Source organism: Cyanistes caeruleus, chromosome 5 (genome assembly GCF_971803275.1).
Source record: "Cyanistes caeruleus chromosome 5, bCyaCae1.hap1.1, whole genome shotgun sequence".
NCBI classification, from domain to species: domain Eukaryota; kingdom Metazoa; phylum Chordata; class Aves; order Passeriformes; family Paridae; genus Cyanistes; species Cyanistes caeruleus.
The window spans coordinates 1,773,508-1,796,196 of NC_141705.1; the positions used below are offsets into that span (position 1 = coordinate 1,773,508).

The window sequence follows — 22,689 nt, forward strand, 5'->3', positions numbered from 1 at the left end:
TGTTTTAAAATCCCTCGGGATGTGGCACTTGGGGACAATGGTGGCCTTGGCAGAGCTGGTGATCTTTGAGGGCTTTTCCATCCTAAATCATTCCATGATTTTCTTGTTTTCCATCCCATAAACTGTTTTCCTACAGAACTCCAAAACCTGGGAATGTGCTCCTCCCGTGCAGCCAACATGGACTGACATTTCCAGGGGGAAAATATTTGGAATATATCTTCTCTTTCCAGGGCTGGAAGAGAAAGATGGTACCAAAAAAAGCAGGAAAAAGGATGGAAATTCCAAAGGAATGCTGAGAAAAGCTTGAAAAAGGTGTTTCCATGTTTTCAGAAGAGCTGTCCTAAAGATCGGAATATTTCTTTTCCATGGAAATATTTTAGAAACTCGGACTGGGGGGGAATTCTCAGACTGAGAAGAAAAATCTTTATAACATTAATCCAACCAGGAAAGTTATGGAAAACCATCTGGAAGTGGTTGGAAGGTTGAGGAAAGGAGGAATAAGAGTGGCACCTGGGTTTTCCCTGGTTTTCCCTGGATTTTCCAGGCTCCCAACCATTCCCATCAGAATAAAATAACATGGACACCCCTCTTATCCAGGGGTTATCCAGCCTGGGTTGGGATGAGTCACGGAGCCATCACCTACAGGAATTCCAGTTCTGGAATTCCCATCAGGGGAAGGACCTGGAGCTCTTGGAGCAATCTAAGGAGGCACCAGGATGATCCAGAGGGATGGAGCAGCTCTGCTGTGGGAAAGGCAGGGAGAGCTGGGATTCCTGGAATTGGAAGAGAAGGATCCAGGGAAAAGTCGGAGTCTTCTCCAGGGCCTGAAGAGGGCCTGAAGAGGAGATCTGGAGAGGGCCTGGAATGACAGGAGCCAGGGAATGGCTTCCAGTGGGAAAGGGGAGATTGGGCTGGGATCTTGGCAAGGAATTCCTGCCTGGGCTGCAATTCCCAGATTTGCTGGGGCTGCCTCTGGATCCCTGGGAATGCCCAAGGCCAGGTTGAATCCATCTGTGATGGTGGAATTTATCCCTGGATGGGATTTCAGCTCCCTTTCTACCCAAACCATTCCACAATTCCATGATTCCTAATCCACCTGGCCACGCTCCTGGGAGCTCCAGCACGGAGAAAACAAAGGAAAACCATTGGAAAACTCTTTCCCTCCCTCCCGGTTGGGCACAGGTGGTTTCGAGCAGCTCCCAATTCCCCACAGTTGCTCTCGACTTTTGATTGAAATTCCACCTTCCAGCGCCCGCCTTTCCAGCCGGGATTTTTTACGGCCACAGGAACCGAGCCGGAGTTCAAACAGCACATGGCGAGATCAAAAAATTCCCGGAGCTGGAATGCTCCAGCCGGCTTTTCCTTCATTATCCCGGCCTTTACAGAGAGCTTTTACAAGGTGTTTATTTTCGGATCCAGCGTTGGAAGCCACGTGGTGGGAAAAGATTCCAGATCGGCACAGCGGGATGGATTTGCTTAAAAGGGTTTATGGATGGGGTCTTGGCTTTTTCCAAGCGGGATAATTGGATGTAGTACACCCTGTACTTGGGATTTGTTGGATATGAAGCGTGAAACGGGCCCAGCTGGAATTCTGTCAGTCGTTGGAACTGCACGGGAAGGGATTTTGGAAGCTGGGAATTGTCTGGGATGGGGGATTCGCTCGGCATCTTCCCAGCCGAGGCGTTGGTTCCCTGGAAAATGAGATGGGGATGGGGATCTGGGTGGGTTTTGGGGATCCCAGGGATGATCCCATCACAAGAGGGAATCTTTGGGCACCTCATATTCCGTTAATTCTGAGGCTGAGCTAAAGCAGGGAGTAGGAATCATGGAATTGTTGAGCTTGGAAAATCTTCCAGGATGATCAAGTGCAACCTGAGATCGATCACCAGCTTGACACTGCGGGCCACATCCAGGAATTCCTTGGATATTTCCAGGGATAGGGACTCCAAACCTCTCTGGGCAATTCCAAGGCCTGACCGCCCTTCCCATGAGGAAATTTCTGCTGGTGTCCCAAATCTGAGCATCCTAGAGGGATGAAGGCTCGGGATGAGGTGAATGAAGGACTTGGAGGCTCCAGGGAGGTGCCAGGATTTTCCCTGTTGCCCACAGCCCACAAAGAGCCAAAAATCAGGGAATCATGGAATGGTTTGGGTTGGAAGGAATCTTAGAGATGATCCAGTTCCATCCCCTGCCATGGATAGGGAATCTTCCCTTGGATAATTCCTTTTGATCTCCAGGTGAAGGAAATATAAATTAATGGATCTCCTCGATTGCTTGGTGCCCAATTTTCCCAAATTCCCATCATTCCCATCCAATTTTCCTTTGCGTTATTCCATGCACCCATCCCAACTCCATTCCCGTTTCCTTCCATCCGTGCAATTCCCATGAGCTGATCCAAGGAGCAGCCGGAGGAACGAGGGGATCGAAATCCCATCCAAAAAACCCCATCCCCTTCAACTCCCAATCCAATCCTCTCCCTGAATCCAAAGCTTTTCTTCCAGTGGCACATCCCAATCCGTGTTCCCCTCAGGAATTTGGAGGCAGCTCCTTCCTTTCCTGATTCTTAGCCTTTTCCGGGAAGTTTTTGCACGGCACGACTCCCGTTATTCCATGCCGGAAAACAAGAGATTCCCACCAAACCATCGCCATGGAATCGCCATCTCCAGCTTTGGAATATCCCCATTGTCCAAGAGCATTTGGACACTTCTTCCAATATTTTTCCTGCTCCGAATCTTGCCCAGAGGAATCTGTCTCTCCAAAAAAAACCCCACCTCTAATTCCCAACCCCATTTCGCTCCCAAACACGGATTTTCAAATGAAATTCCCAAAATTTCGCCGTCAACACCACGGAAAAGCTCAGCTTTGCACGGCTCTGCTTGTGAAGGTCTAAAATTCCTGTTCCCCCCCAGAATTCCCACCGGGATGCAGAAATTCCATCCAGGACCTCTCACCTTCTTGGCCACGTGGCACATCTGCTCCGCCGGGAGATAATCGAAGGGAAAGATGAATCTCCAGTTGAAATTCCCTTCTCCTCCCATGGATCTGTAGTGGACATCCGTCTTCTGCTTGTTCTCCTCGTGTCCCACCAGCCACCTGCCAGGGAGAAACGGAGCCCATGGAAAACCAGGATCGTGGCAAGGATTTGGGATCTCGCTCAATGTCACAACATCCAATGGAAATGGAATATTCCAGATCCCAGTGGCTGCTGGGGATGGGGAAAAACTGGAGGTGGCAGAGGGAATGCAGCAGTCCCAGAGCTGGGAATTCTGTCTGGGGGTAACAAGTCCAGGATTATGGAATCGTGGAATGGTTTTGGTGGGAAGGGATCTAAAAGCTCATCCCATTCCATGGGCAGGGACAGCTCCCACAATCCCAGCTGGATCCAAGTCCATCCCAACCCGGCCTTGAGCATTCCCAGGGATCCAGGATCAGCCCCAGTAAATCTGGGAATTGCAGCCCAGGCAGGAATTCCTTGCCAAGATCCCAGCTCAATCTCCCCTTTCCCACTGGAAGCCATTCCCTGGCTCCTGGCCCTGCAGCCCTTGGCCCCAGTCCCTCTCCAGCTCTCCTGGAGCCCCTGCAGGGACTCTCAGCATTCCCTGCATTTTGCCCTTCTCCAGGGGAACATTCCCAGCTCTCCCAGCCTGTCCACCATTCTTTGGGAATCCCATTCCACTGCTTGGCAGCTTTTCCATGAAGTATTTTTCCCTAATATCCAATCCAGGATAGACAGGATTCAGCCCCTGTTCCAGTGGCATCAATGGATGGAAGGAACTGGAACAGTTCCCACTGGATTCCCGATCCAAAGGGCAGATCCTTAGGCACAAAAAGATCACTTAACCCCTTCCCAATAGGATTTTTCAGGATGGTTTTCCTTTGGGATGGGAGATCTGGAAGCTGAGCAAGGTTTTACACATTGCAAGCCCTGCAGGATTCTCTTGGATGCTAAAAATTGGGAAAAGGATCTCAGCAATCCCTGGATGCTCCCACTTTTCCAGCAGCACGACTTTTTAGGAGCCCCAAAAGACGTGGAACAGCTCAACTGGAGCTGATAACAATGGACTTGATGGGAATACCAGGAAAGCCGCACGACATTCGGGATTTACGGGGGGAAAATCGGGATTGTAAACCAGGGATTTACAGTCTGTTCCCAAATCCCACCTCTTCCTGCCCGTAAATCCTAAAAAGGCACGAAAAAAGGGAGCTCCCTTGGCTGGGATTGCGTTTTTTAGCACAAGATAAATCCTAAATGGAGTTGGGAAGGGAAAAGGGGGGGGAAAAAGGGGGAAAGGGGAAAGGGGAAAAAAAGGGAAAAAAGGGGAAAAAAAAAGGGGAAAAAAGGGGAAAAAAGGGGAAAAAAGAAAAAAAAGGGGGAAAAGGGGGAAAAAGGGGAAAAAGGGAGAAAAAAGGGGGAAAAGGGGGAAAAAGGGGGAAAAGGGGAGAAAGGGGGGAAAGGGGGGAAAGGGGGGAAAAGGGGGAAAGGGGAAAAAGGGGGAAAAAGGAAAAAAAGGGGAAAAGGGAAAAAAGGGGGTAAAAGGGGAAAAAAAAAAAAAAGGAAAAAAAGGAAAAAACAGGAAAAGAAGAAAGTGCCAGAGGAGCTTTTTCCAGGAATAATGGGAATTCCAAAGAAATAATCCAGTCTATGAGCCTGGAGAAAGGCTGGGAATGAGCAGACAACGAGCTCCTCTCCCCATGGCCAGGTTGCTCCCACACCTTATCCCACTATGGGAACATTCAAGGAAAAATATTGCCCTGGGATCATCCTGGAGATCCAAAGGAAAAAGTTGCGAGCTCAGCAGAGATGTGTCTCTTCCAAAAAGCTGTATCCATGGATGGAGAGGTGTGGATCCATAGTGGGAAATGTGCATCTGCAGAAGTGTGGATCCACAGTTGGAATGGTGTGGATCCATGGATGGAGAGGTGTGGATTCATGGATGGAAAGGTGTGGATCCATAGTTGGAATGGTGTGGATCCATGGATGGAAAGGTTTGGATCCATGGTTGGAAAGATGTGGATCCATGGTTGGAGGAGATGTGGATCCATGGATGGAATGGTGTGGATCCATGGTTGGAAAGATGTGGATCCATGGTTGGAGGAGATGTGGATCCATGAATGGAGAAGTGTGGATCCATGGCTGGAAATGTTTGGATCTATGGCTGGAAAGATGTGGATCCACAGCTGGAGATGGGATCCATGGCTGGAAATGTTTGGATCCATGGTTGGAAAGGGATAGATCCATATTTGGAAAGGTTTGGATCCATGGTGGGAAATGTTTGGATCTATGATCAGAAAGGGGTGGATCCATCGTCGGAGATGTGAATCCACAGCTGGAAATTCATGGATCCATAACTGGAGAGCCATGAGGGCCCCTCCATCCCAACAGGATCCAGGTCTATCCCAGCAATCCCAATCCAAAGACCACCTTAATTCCCTCCCAGCTTCTCTTGCACCTCCAGCCTCTGGAATCCGGGAGACTCCGGAGCGGGACACTCACCCTTTGACGTAGATGTCGCTCATCTTCTCCCCAGTGATGCTGAGGTCGTCCAGGATCACATCCTTGGCGTTCCAGATGATGCAGCGCAGGTAGAACCTGGAAAATCCCGGGAATAAAACCATGGGAAGGTGGAAAACTCATCAGTTGTCCCGCTGAGGGATTTCCCTGTGGGATCCGCTTTCCTGGAGATGATCCCACAGCTGTCCCTCATCCAGGAGGGTGAATCCATCCCCACCTGAGGCTTCCAAGCATTCCCAACTCCTTTTCCCAAAAGAAAAGATGTGGAAGACATGGGAAGTTACCTCTTGGCTTTGCGTGGAGTGACGTTGAAAGGGGGGCCAGGATGTCCCAGGGATTTGGGAAACAGATCCACCCACATCTGGATCTTTCCCTGCATGGAAGAACAGATCCCTGAAATCCTGGGAGATTCCAAACTGGAATGCCTGAACCTCTCCAGGGAGAGCTGGGATCTTTGGGTGGGAAGGGAGGATTCCTCAATGGAAAAATGGCATTAAAGGTTATTTTAAAATTATTTTAGGGATGGTTGGGAATGTGTTGATGGATGTAAATCCTGAGGAGGAGAAGCTGAGGGAGGTGGGAAAGGGGCTGGAGCACCAGGAAAAGCTGAGAGAGCTGTGAATGGGGCTCAGTCTGGAAAAAACAGGGATCCAGAGGGACCTTCTGGCTCTCCACAACTCCCTGGAATGTTGGAACCAGGTGGGAGTTGGGATCTGATCCCAGGGAATAACAGGAAAAGAGGGAACAGCCTCAGGGTGTGCCAGGATCAGCTCAGGCTGGACAGCAGCAGGAATTTCCTCATGGAAAGGGCAGTAAGGGATTGGAAGTGCCAAGGGAGGTTTGGAATCCTCATCCCTGGAGGTTTCCAAAGAATTCCTGGATGTGGCTTTCAGTGCCGAGGTGGGAATCGGGCACAGCTCGGACTCGATGACCTTGGAGAGCTTTTCCAACCTCAGTGATCCCAGGATTCTGGGAGAAGAATTCTGAGTAGGACTTTTAGATCAAAAATGTAAAATTAAATTAAATCAAATTAAAATTAATTTAATTTAATTTAATTTAAAAACGGGAGCAGGGCCTGAAGGGAATGACACTTCCCCTCCCTGGGAACATCCCATATCCCAAGACAGACATTCCCAGTGGGATTCTCCCCTTGGATCCATCTGGATCGGGAGACGCCGCTCCTGGGCTCACCCCAGCACGCACCTGCTCGATGTCCGGCTGGAGGGGGCTGTAAAGGCGCCGCGTCTCCACGTGCTCTGGAACCAATCCCTGCTTCCGGAGCGCGGCCAGAGCCAGCCGCTCCTCCACCGGCCCCAGGTGCGGATTTGGGGGTTTTCCATCTTCTGCCACAGGGAAAAGAGCAGAGTGAATCCCACAAGGATGGATTTTGGCTGGGAAGAGCTGGAGCAGCACAGCCTCTGTTCCCAAATCCATCACCACAAACCATCCTGGGCACAGGGATAACATTCCCAGTGGGAAAACACACGGAGATCCTCGTGCAACCCCACAAGTCCCAGCCAGGGAAACGTGGCAAGGATCCAGCTGGATCCCATGGAAAACAGAATCCAATGGTTGATCCCACTCCCAGATCTAGCTCTCCTAAAGTCACAGAAATCCAGATTCCCATCAACCTTCTGCCAACAGTTTATCTCACAGTTTAAAACCACCCAGGATCTTCAGCTGGGCAAAGAGGAAGGAGCTCCCGGTGGGTTCCCATTTCTCCTCTGCAGGCTTTGGGGTGAAAGACGGGAATGAGAGGAGGAGGAACACAGAGACACCACCGGCACAGCCTGGGGGTTGTTCCAAGTTCCTACTCCGGTTCAAGTGCCTGCTCCGGGCCCACCAGGATATTTCTGGTGCTCCATCCATGGAAGACCTGGAATTATCTTCTCCTCCTCCTCACCTGCTCCACACCAGCCCCTGATCCTGCCAAAAATGGGCCAAGATTCCTCAGTCATGGACATTCCTTCCTTCTCTTCCTGGTCAGGATCCATCCATCCATCCATCCATCCATCCATCCATCCATCATCCATCCACCATCCATCATCCATCCATCCATCATCCATCATCCATCCATCCATCCATCCATCATCCATCATCCATCCATCCATCCATCCATCCATCCATCCATCCATCCATCATCCATCCATCAATCATCCATCCACTCATCCATCCATCCATCCATCCATCCATCCATCCATCATCCATCCATTATCCATCCATCATCCATCATCCATCCATCCATCCCAGTACAGCCAATGGCCAACTCCTGCCTTCCTATCCCATTCCTGGGATGGACACGATGCCTTGTCCTTGGATATGAGGGAAGTGGTGAAGTCCCGACCCCTGGAGGTGTCCAAGGAACAACCAGACATGACACTTGGACAAGGTTGGACTTGATCTTGGAGATCTTTTCCAACCTGAATTCTGGAATTACAGGATCTTAAACATCTTTTCCAACTTTACAAACTCCAACCCAAATGATCCCAAAATCCCAGGCTGGGGTTGGTGGACTTCACCCCACTCTGGTCCTGCACCTTCCAGGACATTTGAAACACAACCTGCTCCATAAATATAATTCCATAAATATTATCCCATAACTATTATCCCATAAATATCCCATAAATATTATCCCATAAATATCCCATAACAATTATCCCATAAATATTCTCCCAACTCCACCAAATCCTGGTGAGATATCTCAGCTCCTTCCTTGCCAAGGAAATGCTTAACTCCAGCCAGCTGGGCTAATTCCCGACATTTTCCCAAACCCTGGAATTCCGGCGTGCGCGCACACGCGTGGCTTTATGTGCCGGGAAAAGAACGAGCCCCTCTCGGAGAACGACAAAATCTGGGATTTATGGAATAACGGGCCAGGGGGAGGGGCTTGTAAAATCCCAGCTCTCGTGTTTAACGGCTCCAGTTTATTCCCAGTCCGGCTCCGGAGCTCGCAGCTGGATTCCAGATCTGCTCCGGGTCAAGCCCCGGGCTTTGTTCTGCTGTTTGAACTCGCTGCTGTTAAAGCCAGGGAAGGTGACAGCAGGCACTGCCACGGGGGGGACGCCTTTTAACACCTCCCCAGCTCTCCCTGGAAAACTTTTCCATAAGGATTCCCTGCTTTCCTTGTCCTTAAGGGAAAACTTGAATTCCTGAAGGAATTTGTGCTTTGTTTCCCAAGAGTGCGGAGAGGGATCAGCCCCGGGTTGTGCCTTGTTTTGTGTCTCTGGTGATATCCTTGGTGTGGTGGCCTTTAAAAATCCCATCAAAATTGAGGTGGGATATTGGGAATTCTTTGCTCTCAGGGTGGGGAGGCCTGGGAAGAGAATTCCCAGAGAAGCTGTGGTTGTGCCTGGATCCCTGGGAGTATCCAAGGCCAGGTTGGATCCACCTGGGATAGAGGGAGGTGACCCTGCCCAAGGAGGGCATGGAATGGGATCATCTTTATGATCCCAACCTGAACCATTCCATGATCCCAAACAGCAGCTCATGGGCCAGGCCCAGTGGGATTTCACCTCCTCCTGGGACCAAATCCCTCTTTTTGTGCCCTAAAGCAGAGTTTTCCCAAAAAAACCCTCCTGCCCCAGGAATGTTGGGTCAGAGGGAGGTGCCATGGGAAAACAAAAAACTCCTCCCTGAAAGTCCAGGACTTTTCTCCTCTTTGTAGAAGTTGGGTTTGTGCCCCGATTCCCCCAAATCCCAAAAGAATTCCCAGCTCTGTGTGTGGGATATTGTCTCCCTCTAGTGACCATTCCCAAAATGAGATTCCGATGGAAGAGCTGCTCTTCTGGCTCCGGCAGCACTTGGAATGTCAGGTTGGAGCATGTCACTCCCACCCAGGGGTGTTTGGTCTAGTCCAACTCAAGGTTGGTCAAAGTTCCTGTATTGAAGGTCTGGATTCAATCCCAGGATTTGGGATGCAGCCAAGTTTAGGAAAAGTCCAGACCCAACATGGTCAGTGAGGAAGAGGAGGGGGACATGTCCATCACCCACTCCTGGCCTCCATAATGCTCCTCATGATGTCTCCACGAACTGTGGGAAGCTCCAACCCAATGGAGTTTCCCACAAACTCAAGATCAGCATTCCCAGATCGAAGGTCTGGATTCAAATCCCAGGATTTGGGCCACGGCCAAGTTTGGGAATAGTTCAGAGCCCATGGAGACAGAGAGGAGGAGGATGGGGACAATGTCATCCCTCAATCCTGGTGATGTCTCCATGTCCCATCCCTTCCACTGGAGCAAGGAAATTCTGCTATCCCAAAATATCCCTGCCATCTTACCCAGCTCGGAGAGGACGTATTCCTGATCCCGGAAGACGATCCGGTCAGATTTGTAGGTGGGAGCTTTGTAGTTGTGCTGCAGGGAGAAGAGGTGGAGCAGCTGGGAAGGGCGGAGTTGGTCTCGCCACTGGTTGGGGCCGGAGCTGAAACCAAACAGAACCATGGAATTATGGAATGGGTTGGATTGGGAAGAGGTCAAACTTCATCCAGTGCCATGGGCAGGGACGGCTCCCACCATCCCAGCTGGATCCAACCTGGCCTTGGGCATTCCCAGGGATCCAGGGGCAGCCGGAGGAAATCTGGGAATTGCAGCCCAGGCAGGAATTCCTTGCCAAGATCCCAGCCCAATCTCCCCTTTCCCACTGGAAGCCATTCCCTGGCTCCTGGCCCTGCAGCCCTTGGCCCCAGTCCCTCTCCAGCTCTCCTGGAGCACCTCCAGGCACCACCCAGGTAAGGGACTCAAAGGTCAGCCCAGATCCTTCTCTTCTCCAGGCTGGACATTCCCAGTCTGGCTTCAGAGCAGAGGGGTTCCAGAATCTTGGAATGTGTTGGGTTGGAAATTACCTTGAATCCCATCCCATTCCAACCCCAACACTTCCCACGATCCCATGTGGATCCAAGCCCCAGTGTCCAGCCTGGCCTTGGGCACTGCCAGGGATCTAGAGGCAGCCACTGCAAATCTGGGAATTCCAGCCCAGCCAGGAATTCCTTCCCAAGATCCCACCCCAATCTCCCATTCCTGGGATGGGACATCCACAGCTTCTCTGGGAGCGTCCTCAGCACGAGGTCACCAGGAGAAACCACGTATGGAACAGGATATCCCTGGAGGAGAACCAGGACTCAGCCAGCTCCCCTGCTGTGATCCCGTGGCCACCTCAGCACCCCAGTCCCAGGAATCACGGGAATTCCGAGCCCCTGGAGGAACGCACACGCAGTAGGTCTGGGGGAGGCCGCAGCGAGCCCCGTATTTGGACAAGAAGCGATTCTCCAGGTCGATGACGGTCTCGCCAATCTTCTCATCCTTGGACAGGAGGTCGTAGTCGTAGAGGGTGACCTTGAGGTCCTTCTCCAGGGGCAGGGTGCAGTTCAGCTCAAACATCCTAGGAACAGGAACAGGGAAATGCTTGGGAAAAGAGGATCATGCCGCTGGAATTCCATGGGAATGGACTGAACATCTCGTCCTGGCCCACTGGTGATGGGACGGATCTGAGTCCCTGAGCGCCTGTGTCACCTCGAGCCAGCAGGGCCAGGGCTGGGTTGTGCCGGCTTTGTTTATCAAGGAATTGTGGAATTATGGAATGGTTTGGATCAGGAGACACCTTAATGACCTCATTCCACACCTTCCATGACCCCAGGTGAATCCAATCCCAATGTCCAACCTGGCCTTGGGCACTGCCAGGGATCCAGGATCAGCCCCAGCAAATCTGGGAATTGCAGCCCAGGCAGGAATTCCTTGCCAAGATCCCAGCCCAATCTCCCCTTTCCCACTGGAAGCCATTCCCTGGCTCCTGGCCCTGCAGCCCTTGGCCCCAGTCCCTCTCCAGCTCTCCTGGAGCCCCTGCAGGGACTCTCAGCATTCCCTGCATTTTGCCCTTCTCCAGGGGAACTTTCCCAGCTCCCCCAGAGCAGAGGGGCTCCAGAATCCTGGAATGGCTTTGGTTGGAAATTACCTTAAATCCAGTCCCATCCCACCCCATCCATGTTCAGGGACAGCTCCCACCATCCCAGTTGGATCCAAGTCCCAATGTCCAGCCTGGCCTTGGACACTTCCAGGGATCCACAGCAAATCTGGGAATTCCAGCCCAGCCCCTCCCCACCCTCCCAGCCCAGAATTCCTTCCCCAAATCCCATTTAAATTCCCCTCCCTCTCCATTTGGCTTTGTGGGAAAGGTGTCCCAGCACTGGTGGGAGCAGCCTTGGAAAATCAGATGGATTTTATGGGAAGCAGGATTTGATCCCTGTTTGTTCCCCCAATACCGGATTTTGCCAGCCTGGAGCTCATTCCAAAGGGCAGCTCCGGTCTGTGGGACAGGATCCATGGAACGGTTGGAGCTGTTCCAGGGGAGGTTTACGCTGGATATTGGGAAAAGATTCCTCATCCAGAGGGGGCTGGAGCACCAGAACAGCTCCCCAGGGAATGGCCACATTCCCAAGGCTGTCGGAGCTCCAGGAGCATTTGGACAACATTCCCAGGGACAGGGTGGGATTGTTGGGATTGTCCTGGGAAGGAGCTCAATGGATGATCCTCATGGATCTCATCCAACCCAGGCTATTCCACGATTCTCTGATTTTCTGGGAGAACAAAGCCCTATGGAGTTGAGCTTTCCTCAGTTTCCCTGCTCCTTTCCCAGTCTTGCCAAGCATCTTTTCCCAGAATAAACCATTATCCTTGGAATTTTATCCCATTTCTGAGGGAAAGGACTCAATTATCCATGGATAATCCTTTTCCAGAACATTCAGAGGTGTCCCATTCCTCTCCATCCCCCACGTTTTTCCTTCAGACATCGGATCAAAGATCCCAGATGAGGAGAAGTTCCCCAAACTCTTCCCCATCAATGGGGTGATCCAGATTCCTCCACTATTCCAGCCCCACAGCTCAGAAATCTCTGGGATTGATGAATGAGAGCCAAGGGAATCATGGAATAGACTGGGATGGGAGAAACCTTAAAATCCATCCTATTCCCAATCCCTGCCGTGGGCAGGGACACTTCCCACTATTCCAGACTGTTCCAACCTGGAATTGGGTGTCGGAATGGGAAGTTCCTGTTGGCCCAGCACAATTCCCTCAATAAGGGAATCCAAAAAATTCCATGGATCCTGAAGGGAATCCGTACTTACTTCCCAAAGACAGGCTCCAGGGTGCAGGGAAGGTAATTTTCCTGGTCATTTATGGATTTCTTTCCCACGGAAATCTTCACGTAGGGATCACACTGGAGGAAGGCACGGAAAGAAACATAAAAATCCCACAGGATTGTTGGATTGGGAATAAAGCCCATCCAGTCCTACCCCTTTCTGCAGGTTGCTCCAAATCCCATCCCTTTCCCCAAAAAGAATTATTCTGGGAATTCGGCATCAGTTTGGGAAGCAGGGAATTTAATTTAGATCTGATTTTTTTGCCAGGAGAAGGAAAAAATTCAAGGAAAAGATCCAGTTCCACCTCAAAGGTTTTGCCTGGATCTACAGGGATCCACTGCCCCAGCCACATCCAAGAATTCCCTGGAAAAAAAACACCCAGTCCAAGTTTTCTCATCACTTCTCCCGGATTTTCCTTTTCCTGCTGATTTGGTTTTTAAGGAATGGATGGGAAACAGAGCTCAGAGAATGGAATCAGCACTCAGGTATTCCTTGGGCTGGGATAAGCCTCTGGAAAAATTCCCATCCCAGAGGAAATTTGGCATCAAATTTGGGTTGGTTTGGGGTTTTAAATGGAAAAACTCCCTTTTTTCCTCCTCTTCTTTTTAATCCTTGGGAATTACTCATGGAAGATTTCTGAGGAATTAAACACTTCCATTCCAAATCCATTTTAAAAAATGGGGAAAATTCCAAAGTGATTGGAATTTCTTCATCTATTCCATATAGATTTCCCATATTCCATATATTTTTTCCGTATGTTTTTCCATATATTTTCATGACTATTTGTTATTTTTCCATATATTTTCATGTGTATTCCATGTGTCCATCCATCTTTCCTATATATTTCCTCACTTATTTCCCAATTTTCCCCTACTTTCCTTAAATTTTCCCCTTTTCCAGTGGAACAAAGAGCCTTTAAAAGGATTTTCCCCGTCCCTGGATTTTGGACCTTTACAATTCCCATTTTCCCAGAATTTTCCTTCCAGACCAGCAAACTTTTGCAAGAAGGAATTTTGGGAAAAACGGGATTTTATTTCCTTCACCACTGAAAAACCAAAAAAAAAAAAAAAAAACCCCAAAAATAAAACCAAACCCAAAACTCATGGAATCAATCCTAAAAAATCCCAGTGGATAAAGGAAGAGTTGGCTCCTGGAATTCCCAGATATTCCAAGGGAGGCAGAAAAAGGGAACAAATTCCTAAATTTTAAGAGAAAATTGTAAATTTTGACCCATTTTGATCAAATTTTGACCAATAAGGGCTGAGCTGTTCCAAGAATCCGCTACAGGAGCCAAGGCAGAGCTTTCCCTCTGGAATACCTTCCCATTGGAATCCTTGGGCTGGAGGCCGAAGGCGCGGATGATGTAAACCCGGACCAGACATTCCTGGAGTCCCCTGGCCGGGAGCTGCTGGAATTGCCGGGGAGGCACCGGAACCCGCGGATCATCGGGAAGAGGATAAATCCTGAAAGAACCCTGGGAAGAACACGGGAATTCAGGGAAGAACAGGTGTAGATGGGTCCTGTGGGAGCAGGCTTGGAACGACGGGAATGGATCATGGAATTGTGGAAGGGTTTGGGTGGGAAGGGATCTAAAAGCTCATCCCATTCCATGGGCAGGGACAGCTCCCACCATCCCAGGTGGATCCAAATCCATCCCAACCCAGCCTTGGGCATTCCCAGGGATCCAGGGGCAGCCCCAGCAAATGTGGGAATTGCAGCCCAGGCAGGAATTCCTTGCCAAGATCCCAGCCCAATCTCCCCTTTCCCACTGGAAGCCATTCCCTGGCTCCTGGCCCTGCAGCCCTTAGCCCCAGTCCCTCTCCAGCTCTCCTGGAGCCCCTGCAGGGACTCTCAGCATTCCCTGCATTTTGCCCTTCTCCAGGGGAACATTCCCTGCTCTCCCAGAGCAGAGGGGCTCCAGAATCCTGGAATGGATTTCCCACTTTGAGTGGGAAGTGACCTTCAATCCAATCCCATTCCCAGCCCATCCATATTGAGGACACCTCCCACTGTCCCAGTTGGATCCAATCCCAATGTCCAACCTGGCCTTGGACAATTCCAGGGATCCACAGCAAATCTGGGAATTCCAGACCCTCCCCACCCTCCCACAGCAGAATTCCATCCCAACACTCCCACCCATCCCAGCCCTCGGGCAGTTTAAACTCTTCCCCCTCCTCATTAACGCCCCAGCCGGAGGCAGATCCTGGTGAAATCCAGGACCCCCCTCACACGCTCCGCACTGAGCCGGATTTTTTTGGCTGGAAAAGCTTTTTTCCAAGATTTCCCCAGCTGCAGCCTCTGGGTCTCATTCCCATTTTTCCCTTCTCCAGGGGAATATTCCCAGCTCTCCCAACCCCACTCCTAGGGAATCCTGGAATGGTTTGATTTGGAAAAGACCATAAATCCCACCCCATTCCCACCTTTTCCATAGGCAGGGACACCTCCCACAATCCCAGGTTGCTCCAATCCCCTTCCAAGCAGCCTTGGACACTTCCATGGATGAGGATTCCACAGCTCCCACAATTCCTGGCCTCACAGAACAATTTGGGCCGGAAAGGACTTGAAGGATCTTCCAATTCCCACCCCTACGGACACAATCCATGGAAAGAGGATCATCCCACCTTGAATTCCCCGACCACCGAGGGGTCGTCGTTGGAATCCTGGGATCTCCCCCGGAACAGTTTGAAGGTGTGGCAGAAGTCTGAGAGGTGCTCAAATTCCTCAACGTTTTCCAGCTCCGTCTCGTAGACCTGAGGAGGAAAAGATGGAGCAGGGAAAAAATTCCAACCAAATCCCTCAATCCTGGGAAAATTCCTCCCACGGGGAGAAAATTCCAGGAGTTTTCCCCCTTGTTTCCCTCTGAGGCAGAGAGAAATTCCAGCCCATCCCAACAACCCAGACAAAGTCAAGGTCTCCCGGTGGGTTTTTCATGGATTGAGATCTTCCAGCTGGGAATATTTTCCTTAAAACCAAGGAAAATCTTCCCTATTTGGGAGTTTGCTTTAAATTTAGCATTTCTTGTGCCTAAATCTCCCTCTTCCCTGAGAAATCCCCGATTTTCTTCATTCCCAAACCCTTCCCAGTGTGGCAGTTCCCCACCCCCTCGCTGCCTCCCAAGAAAAAATTCCGGAAGTTTCCTGAATGGATTTTCCAAAGGAAATGGAATTTTTCCACACTTGGGGAAAATCTTTCCATTTTTTTTTTTTAACCCGGATGGGGAAAAAAGCCAAAAATCCCAAAGAAATCGTGGAGAACGGAACTCCAAGGATCCACACCCGACGGAAGCCGCTCACCTTCAAGGTGTCAAATCCCTTTTCCAAGTAATATCCGCATTTTTCCCTCTCTCCCGTGGAAGCGTAGAATTTGCTCCACCAGTCGATGAATTCCTCCTCCTGCAGCCAGAGATCCTAAAATTATTCCTTTTCCACAAAAAAAAAACATCCCAGGAAAACAGCAGAAGCTCCCAGGTTTGGGAAGTGAAGCCTGCATCGACCCCATCCCTGATTTCCAGGTTTTTTGGGATGCTCCCAGCCCAAATCCGGGTGTTAGAGCCACTGTGGATATTCTCAAGAGGATTTTTCCTCATGGGAAGATGAGGTAGACCTCCAAGAAGAATATTCCAAGGATTTGAAGCATTTTTAGGGAATTTTTGGCTGCTTGGAGGGTCATTTTCCCAGGATTTCCCTGCAGGGAAAGAACCAATTTAATGGTGTTGACAGCTTGAAATGCTCCAATTTTAGGCTTTCCCTGGAAATTTTTGGGATTTGGGAGACAGGGATTGACTTCCTGGCTGTATCCCAGCACCTCCCAACCTCCCCATCCCAACAAAACCTGCGGATAAATGAAGAAATCCATAAAATTCCTGTTTTTCCATTAAAACCCAGCAGTGCTCAGTTCTCCAGAGGGACAAAACCCTTGGATGAAAAAAAACGGGAAAATCCCACAAAACCTCGGCTCTCACCATCTCCCATTGCCTTATTCCCAGCAAACCATTCCAGCTCTAAGGATGCTATTCCAAGAGGAAAAACGACCACACTGGCTCAATATTCCATGGATTTTATAGGAATCCCGGTTTTGGGATCTCTTTGCCGGCAATCCATGAAAAATTCCCGGAAAATCCCAATGTCTCCTTTAAGGAGGCCGCAGAATTCCAGCTCGGTGACCTCACGGAGGATTCCAAATGGAATTCCATTTGATTTATATTAGAATTTATGGATTCAATGGATAGATATTGGATTTAATTGGAATATTCCGGAAATTCACTCCAAAGTATCTGCCACCTCATTTTATTTTTTTTTTTTTTGGGGGGGAAAATCCCGATTTTCCTCTCCTCACTTCCCATTTTATTTTTTCAAATGCTCCATTCGGACATCGTGACATTCCTCAGGTATTGGGATTCAAGGAAAACACTTGGATTCATCCCAGGACTTACCCACGGAATCTTCTGCAGCCCAAGGGAAAGAGTTGGATTAGAGATTTCGGTGGATTTTGACCAATATTCCAATGAAAAACAGGGAAAACATAAAAAGGAGGGAAGGGGAGCAGCTGGAACGTTAATGGTGATGGATACAATTCCGTTTGGGAATGGAAAAGCAATGGATGGGCCAAGGATGGATTGAGGAATTTTGTTAGTCCAGGTGATGGAAAAAATTTCCTCTGGGTATCCCAAACCACCTCCAGGGGTTTATCCAGGGCACAGACGATCCCTGGGATTGTGATCTGTGCTCCCTTTCCCAGCTTTTTCATGGATCCCATTGGGCAAAACCCAAGTGAGAATCCCCTGTGGATAAATTTAACCTCAAGCGACCAAATCCTGAAATTTTCCCAGAAAAAGGAGCTTATTCCAACCTGGAAAGCTGCTCCATGATTATCCCAAGGTTTCCTGTCTCCCTATCCTCGTTCCATTCCTCTTCCCTCTCACCATGCTGGAACTCCAACCTTTTTTCCAAGAGGGACGCATCATTTAGATATCCTGGGAATCACCGGATCATTCCAGCCAATCCCGTCATCCCAGGAGCTGCAGCAGCTCTGGGAGCAAAGCACGGCTGGAGGAAGGAGAATTTCTCCTTCACGGAAAAAATTCCCAGCTCTGAGGGTGAGGGAGGGCTGGAATGGAATTCCCAGATTTGCTGTGGCTTCCCCTGGATCCCAGGAATTGTCCAAGGCCAGGATGGGCATTGGGATTGGATTTACCTGGGATGGTGGGCGGTGTCCCTGCCCACGGATAGTCTGGGAATGGGATGGGATTGAAGGTCCATTCCCTTTCAAAGGATTCCAGGATTCCAGAGCCCCTCTGCTCTGGGAGAGCTGGGAATGTTCCCTTGGAGAAGGGCAAAATGCAGGGAATGCTGAGAGTCCCTGCAGGGGCTCCAGGAGAGCTGGAGAGGGACTGGGGCCAAGGGCTGCAGGGCCAGGAGCCAGGGAATGGCTTCCAGTGGGAAAGGGGAGATTGGGCTGGGATCTTGGCAAAGAAATTCCTGCCTGGGCTGCAATTCCCAGATTTGCTGGGGCTGATCCTGGATCCCTGGCAGTGCCCAATGCCAGGTTGGATCCAGCTGGGATCAGGGAATTTGTCCCTGCTCATGGAATGGGATGAGCTTTAAGATCCCTTCCCACCCAAACCATTCCGCGATCCTACAAACCCCGGCTGGAGAAATCCTGGAGTTTTCTCTGGGAATACTTTCCCCCTCTCCAGTGGCAGTGCCATGGGCTGGCTCCCAGCTGGGAATATCAAAACCATCAGGAACACTCTGGGGAGGGGCGAAGCTCTGGGATGGGAACCATTCCCAGGAGGAACCATCCAACAGCCGGAGCTCTTCCAAGGAGCCGTAACCGGAGAAGCCGTGAAATGTGGGCTTGGATTGGGAAGGAGCAAACACAGCAAACAACCAATTATCCCAAATAGTTCACAGACACGGAGAAGCCGGAATTGGCTCTGCTCGGCTCCATTAACGTGTCCTGGGATGGGGGATTTGGAAAGCAGCACAAGCTGGAGTAACGGAGGAGTAACGGAGGAGTAATGGAGGAGTAACGGAGGAGTAACGGCCCTGTAGGTCTGCTCAGCGAGGAATGGAGGAGCAGAGGTGTCTGAGAGTCCCTCCTGAGCTCTTCTCCTCTGGAAATCATGGAGTTATGGAATTATGGAATGGGAAAGTACCTGAAAGCTCATCCCATTCCATGAGCAGGGACAACTCCCACCATCCCAGGTGGATCCAAGTCCATCCCAACCTGGCCTTGGGCATTCCCAGGAATCCAGGATCAGCCCCAGCAAATCTGGGAATTGCAGCCCAGGCAGGAATTCCTTGCCAAAATCCCAGCCCAATCTCCCCTTTCCCACTGGAAGCCATTCCCTGGCTCCTGGCCCTGCAGCCCTTGGCCCCAGTCCCTCTCCAGCTCTCCTGGAGCCCCTGCAGGGACTCTCAGCATTCCCTGCATTTTGCCCTTCTCCAGGGGAACATTCCCTGCTCTCCCAGCTCCGCTCCAGAGCTGAGGGGCTATGGAATCCTGGAATCCTTTGAATGGGAAGGGACCTTAAATCCCAACAATTCCACCCCTTCCATGGAAGGGACACCTCCCACCATCCCAGTTGGATCCAATCCCAATGTCCAACCTGGACTTGGACAATTCCAGGGATCCACAGCAAATCTGGGAATTCCAGACCCTCCCCACCCTCCCACAGCAGAATTCCATCCCAACATTCCCACCCATCCCAGCCCTCGGGCAGTTTAAACTCTTCCCCCTCCTCATTAACACCCCAGCCGGAGGCAGATCCCGGTGAAATCCAGGACCCCCCTCACATGCTCCGCACTGAGCCGGATTTTTTTGGCTGGAAAAGCTTTTTTCCAGGATTTCTCCAGCTGCAGCCCCTGGGCCTCATTTCCATCTCCTGCTTTTGTGTAAAACTCCCAAGTCCTGAAGGAGAAGGAGCCGGGAAGGAAGATGGGAACTCAGTTTTCCAAACCAGGATGGTTTTCCCAAGGAAACATTCCCATCTTTTGGCAAATTGAGGTTTATCCTATTGACCCCCATTCCTGAAGGATCCTGGAAAAACCGGAACACCGGGATGGTTTATTCCCACCTAAAATTCCCGTAGTTTGATTTTAAATTAATGTTTTGCAGCTTTTACCTCTTTTTTTTTTTTCCCTGGATTTTGTTTTTCCTAAACCAAAACCATATCCATGGAAATTAAAAATGTGGATAGATAGCAGGGTGGAGGGATAATTTCAGGAATTTTTGCTTCCAGAGTTGAGATCCCAGCACTGCCACCTCTCTGGGATGGAGAAATCAATCCATTGGACAATATTTGGATCCCTGGAAGTGTCCAAGGCCAGGTTGGAATGGGCTTGGATCCACTTGGGATAATGGGAGGTATCCCTGCCCATGGAAAATGTGGAATGGGACAGGATTTAAGGTCCTCCCAACACAAACCATTCCATGATTCCATCGGGAATCTTAGTGGGATGAATTTGGGATGAAGGGAATTGCTCCTCTGGAGTGTTATCCCTGAGAGGGCAAAGCAGCTCCACTGCCCTCCCTATAAAACCCAGGAAAATCCCAACATTTGCTTTTCTCATGGAAAAGACACAAAAAGAGCAGGAAAATGGAAGAGATCCTTAAATCCCATCCTGTTCCAAGGGCAGGGACAGCTCCCACCATCCCAGGCAGATCCAACCTGGCCTTGGGCATTCCCAGGGATCCAGGGGCAGCCCCAGCAAATCTGGGAATTGCAGCCCAGGCAGGAATTCCTTGCCAAGATCCCAGCCCAATCTCCCCTTTCCCACTGGAAGCCATTCCCTGGCTCCTGGCCCTGCAGCCCTTGGCCCCAGTCCCTCTCCAGCTCTCCTGGAGCCCCTGCAGGGACTCTCAGCATTCCCTGCATTTTGCCCTTCTCCAGGGGAACATTCCCAGCTCTCTCAGCTTTTTCTCCCAGCAGAGCTGCTCCATCCCACTGATCGCCCTGGATTGCTCCCACATTTCCATGTCCTTCCTGTGCTGGGATCCCCGAGCTGGGGTCAGAATTCCTTCAAAACCTCCCTCATTCCCTTTGAAATGATTGGAAAACCCCAGGACACGCCGGCAGCCAGCTGGAATTGCCGTTTTCCTAAGCAGCAAGCGGGGTCATTCCTGGAAGGAAAACGCCTCCTTCCATCTTTATCCGCGTATTCTCATGGATTCAGATCATTAATTAAGCAATTAATTAATTAATTAAGCGGTTCATTAGCAATTAGAAAGGAAGCGGTACCTACATGAGGCAGGGCCCGGGAATCCGGGATGTTAATTAGCGCGGAGCTCGTCAAACCCTCGGAAAGCTACAAATTAAAATGATCCGTTATCCAAGGAATTCCGGGAACAGCGATGAACACACGGCAGCAAAAGCAACAAAGAAAGGGATTCATCCAAAGTAATATTCCCAACCCTGGGGTTTCCTGGGATGAGGCAAATTTGGGATGAGCTCAGGGTTTGTTTTTAGGGATGTTCGGCAAAGAGCTGGAATGAGGCAGGGGAAAAATGGGATTTTAAAAGGGAAAAATATGGAAAAGCTGTTAGTAATTCCCAGTGGAGGAGAGGATTTTCCCTGGATACCGAGGGCTGCAAATTCAGGGAGTCATCCTGGAATCCAGGGAAGGATGGGAGCCAGGGGGATTTAGAATGGGATTGGGAATGCTCAGGATCAAGGTCCAGGTCCAAGCCTAGCTCATCCTGGGCAAACCAAAACCCGGGATCACTTCCGTGGGCAGGAAGTAGCAACACTTCCCTGGGATCCTTGGAATCCACCTCGGAGGTGGAAAAGGGGAAGGAATGCGAGGTTCTTCCCAGAAAACAGCCAGGTCTGAGGATCAGATAGATGCCGACAGCATTCCCAGTTTTCCAGCTCAGGCTTGTTCCCAAAACCCTGCTCTGATCCCACCAGATCCACATCGGCATCCTTGGGCCCAACTCCACAGTTTCCGGCTGTTTCCATAGAGAAAAAATTCCCTGAGGATCATTTTCCACCAGGACTCCCTCACGGCTCTCAGAGGCAGCTGGGAATCCTTTCCAGCTGATTTCTCCATGAACAGACAGAACAAATCCCTGCTCATCCCACAGAGCCATGGGATCCTTCCCGAGCCTCTTCCCATGGGAATGAACCCTTGGAAAACACCGGGAGCAGAGCAGGCAGGACAAAGCCTGATCCAGCAGCCTTTTCCACAGATTCCACCTCTCTAAAACCCTGCTCCATGTCCTTCTCCCAGAGAACCAAACTAGACGGGATTAGCCGGGAAAAATCCTTTTTCCATGATTTTTTAGGAGGATTTTCCTCACTTTGGGTGACCGGGATGTGATTCCCGTGCACTTGAACTGGTTTTAAACTCCGCCTGAACTCCTGATCCCGCTCAGATGAGATGGAGAACGCGTTCCCAAGCCTTGGAGCTGAGGGATTTCACCTCTGGTTGTTTTCCCGATTTTCCAGGGAAAGCAACAAAGGGATCCTTTGTTCCAACCGTCCTGCTCGGAGCGGGGAGCAAAGCCAGGCTTGGCAAGGCGGGAGAAAAACTCCGGAGCCACACAAGGAAACACATCCATGAAAAATCCTGGCTCCTGCTTCCAAAGAGCCCTGAGCACGAGCTGCTGGCTTGGGATCCATCCCTTTTCCCGGGAAAGCGGAGCGGGATGGTCCCCGCGGGCCGCGATTGCTCCTTGACCTCCCAAATCTGGCCCTGGATGGGTGGGATGATCCCAGTGGTCCGTCCACGCCTCAATCAGTGTCCACCTCCAGGAGAGGAGCAGCTTCCAGAGCCAAAATTCCGAGGTGGGAATTTTGGGTTGGCTTTCCAGGAAGAAGCTCCCTGCTTTCCCAAAATAGCAGGAAAAACAAGGAAAGAAACAAACGGAGAAGGGCAAATCCAGGGTCAAACTGAAGAACTCCATGGGTGAAAGGAGGATTGTTTTGGAAAAGTTGTTCCCAGGAAACAAAAAGCCAGAATTTTCCACTTTGGAATGGTTTTGTCACATCACTCTCCCCCTTTTCCTGCTGTTTAAACTCTTCCCTAAATTTGATCCGAGCTTG

General features: G+C 50.4%; 1 protein-coding gene across 19 annotated transcripts in view; it reads right to left on the reverse strand.

Annotated features, from left to right (window-relative positions):
• Positions 1–22,689, reverse strand: part of DYSF (dysferlin) — a 74,085-nt gene that overhangs the window by 12,626 nt on the left and 38,770 nt on the right. For 7 of the 19 annotated variants that reach the window (XM_086887929.1, XM_086887928.1, XM_086887936.1 and 4 more), the window contains 12 exons: positions 20,888–20,950; positions 17,074–17,085; positions 15,935–16,033; positions 15,263–15,391; positions 13,960–14,115; positions 12,627–12,718; positions 10,718–10,888; positions 9,789–9,931; positions 6,716–6,855; positions 5,797–5,885; positions 5,495–5,590; positions 2,952–3,093 (listed from right to left, as the gene is read on the reverse strand). In XM_086887929.1, coding sequence (XP_086744055.1) covers positions 2,952–3,093; positions 5,495–5,590; positions 5,797–5,885; positions 6,716–6,855; positions 9,789–9,931; positions 10,718–10,888; positions 12,627–12,718; positions 13,960–14,115; positions 15,263–15,391; positions 15,935–16,033; positions 17,074–17,085; positions 20,888–20,950 — 1,332 coding nt within the window. The remainder of the gene's footprint in view (positions 1–2,951; positions 3,094–5,494; positions 5,591–5,796; positions 5,886–6,715; positions 6,856–9,788; positions 9,932–10,717; positions 10,889–12,626; positions 12,719–13,959; positions 14,116–15,262; positions 15,392–15,934; positions 16,034–17,073; positions 17,086–20,887; positions 20,951–22,689) is intronic. The other 12 variants (XM_086887934.1, XM_086887933.1, XM_086887937.1 and 9 more) reach the window with 3 other exon arrangements.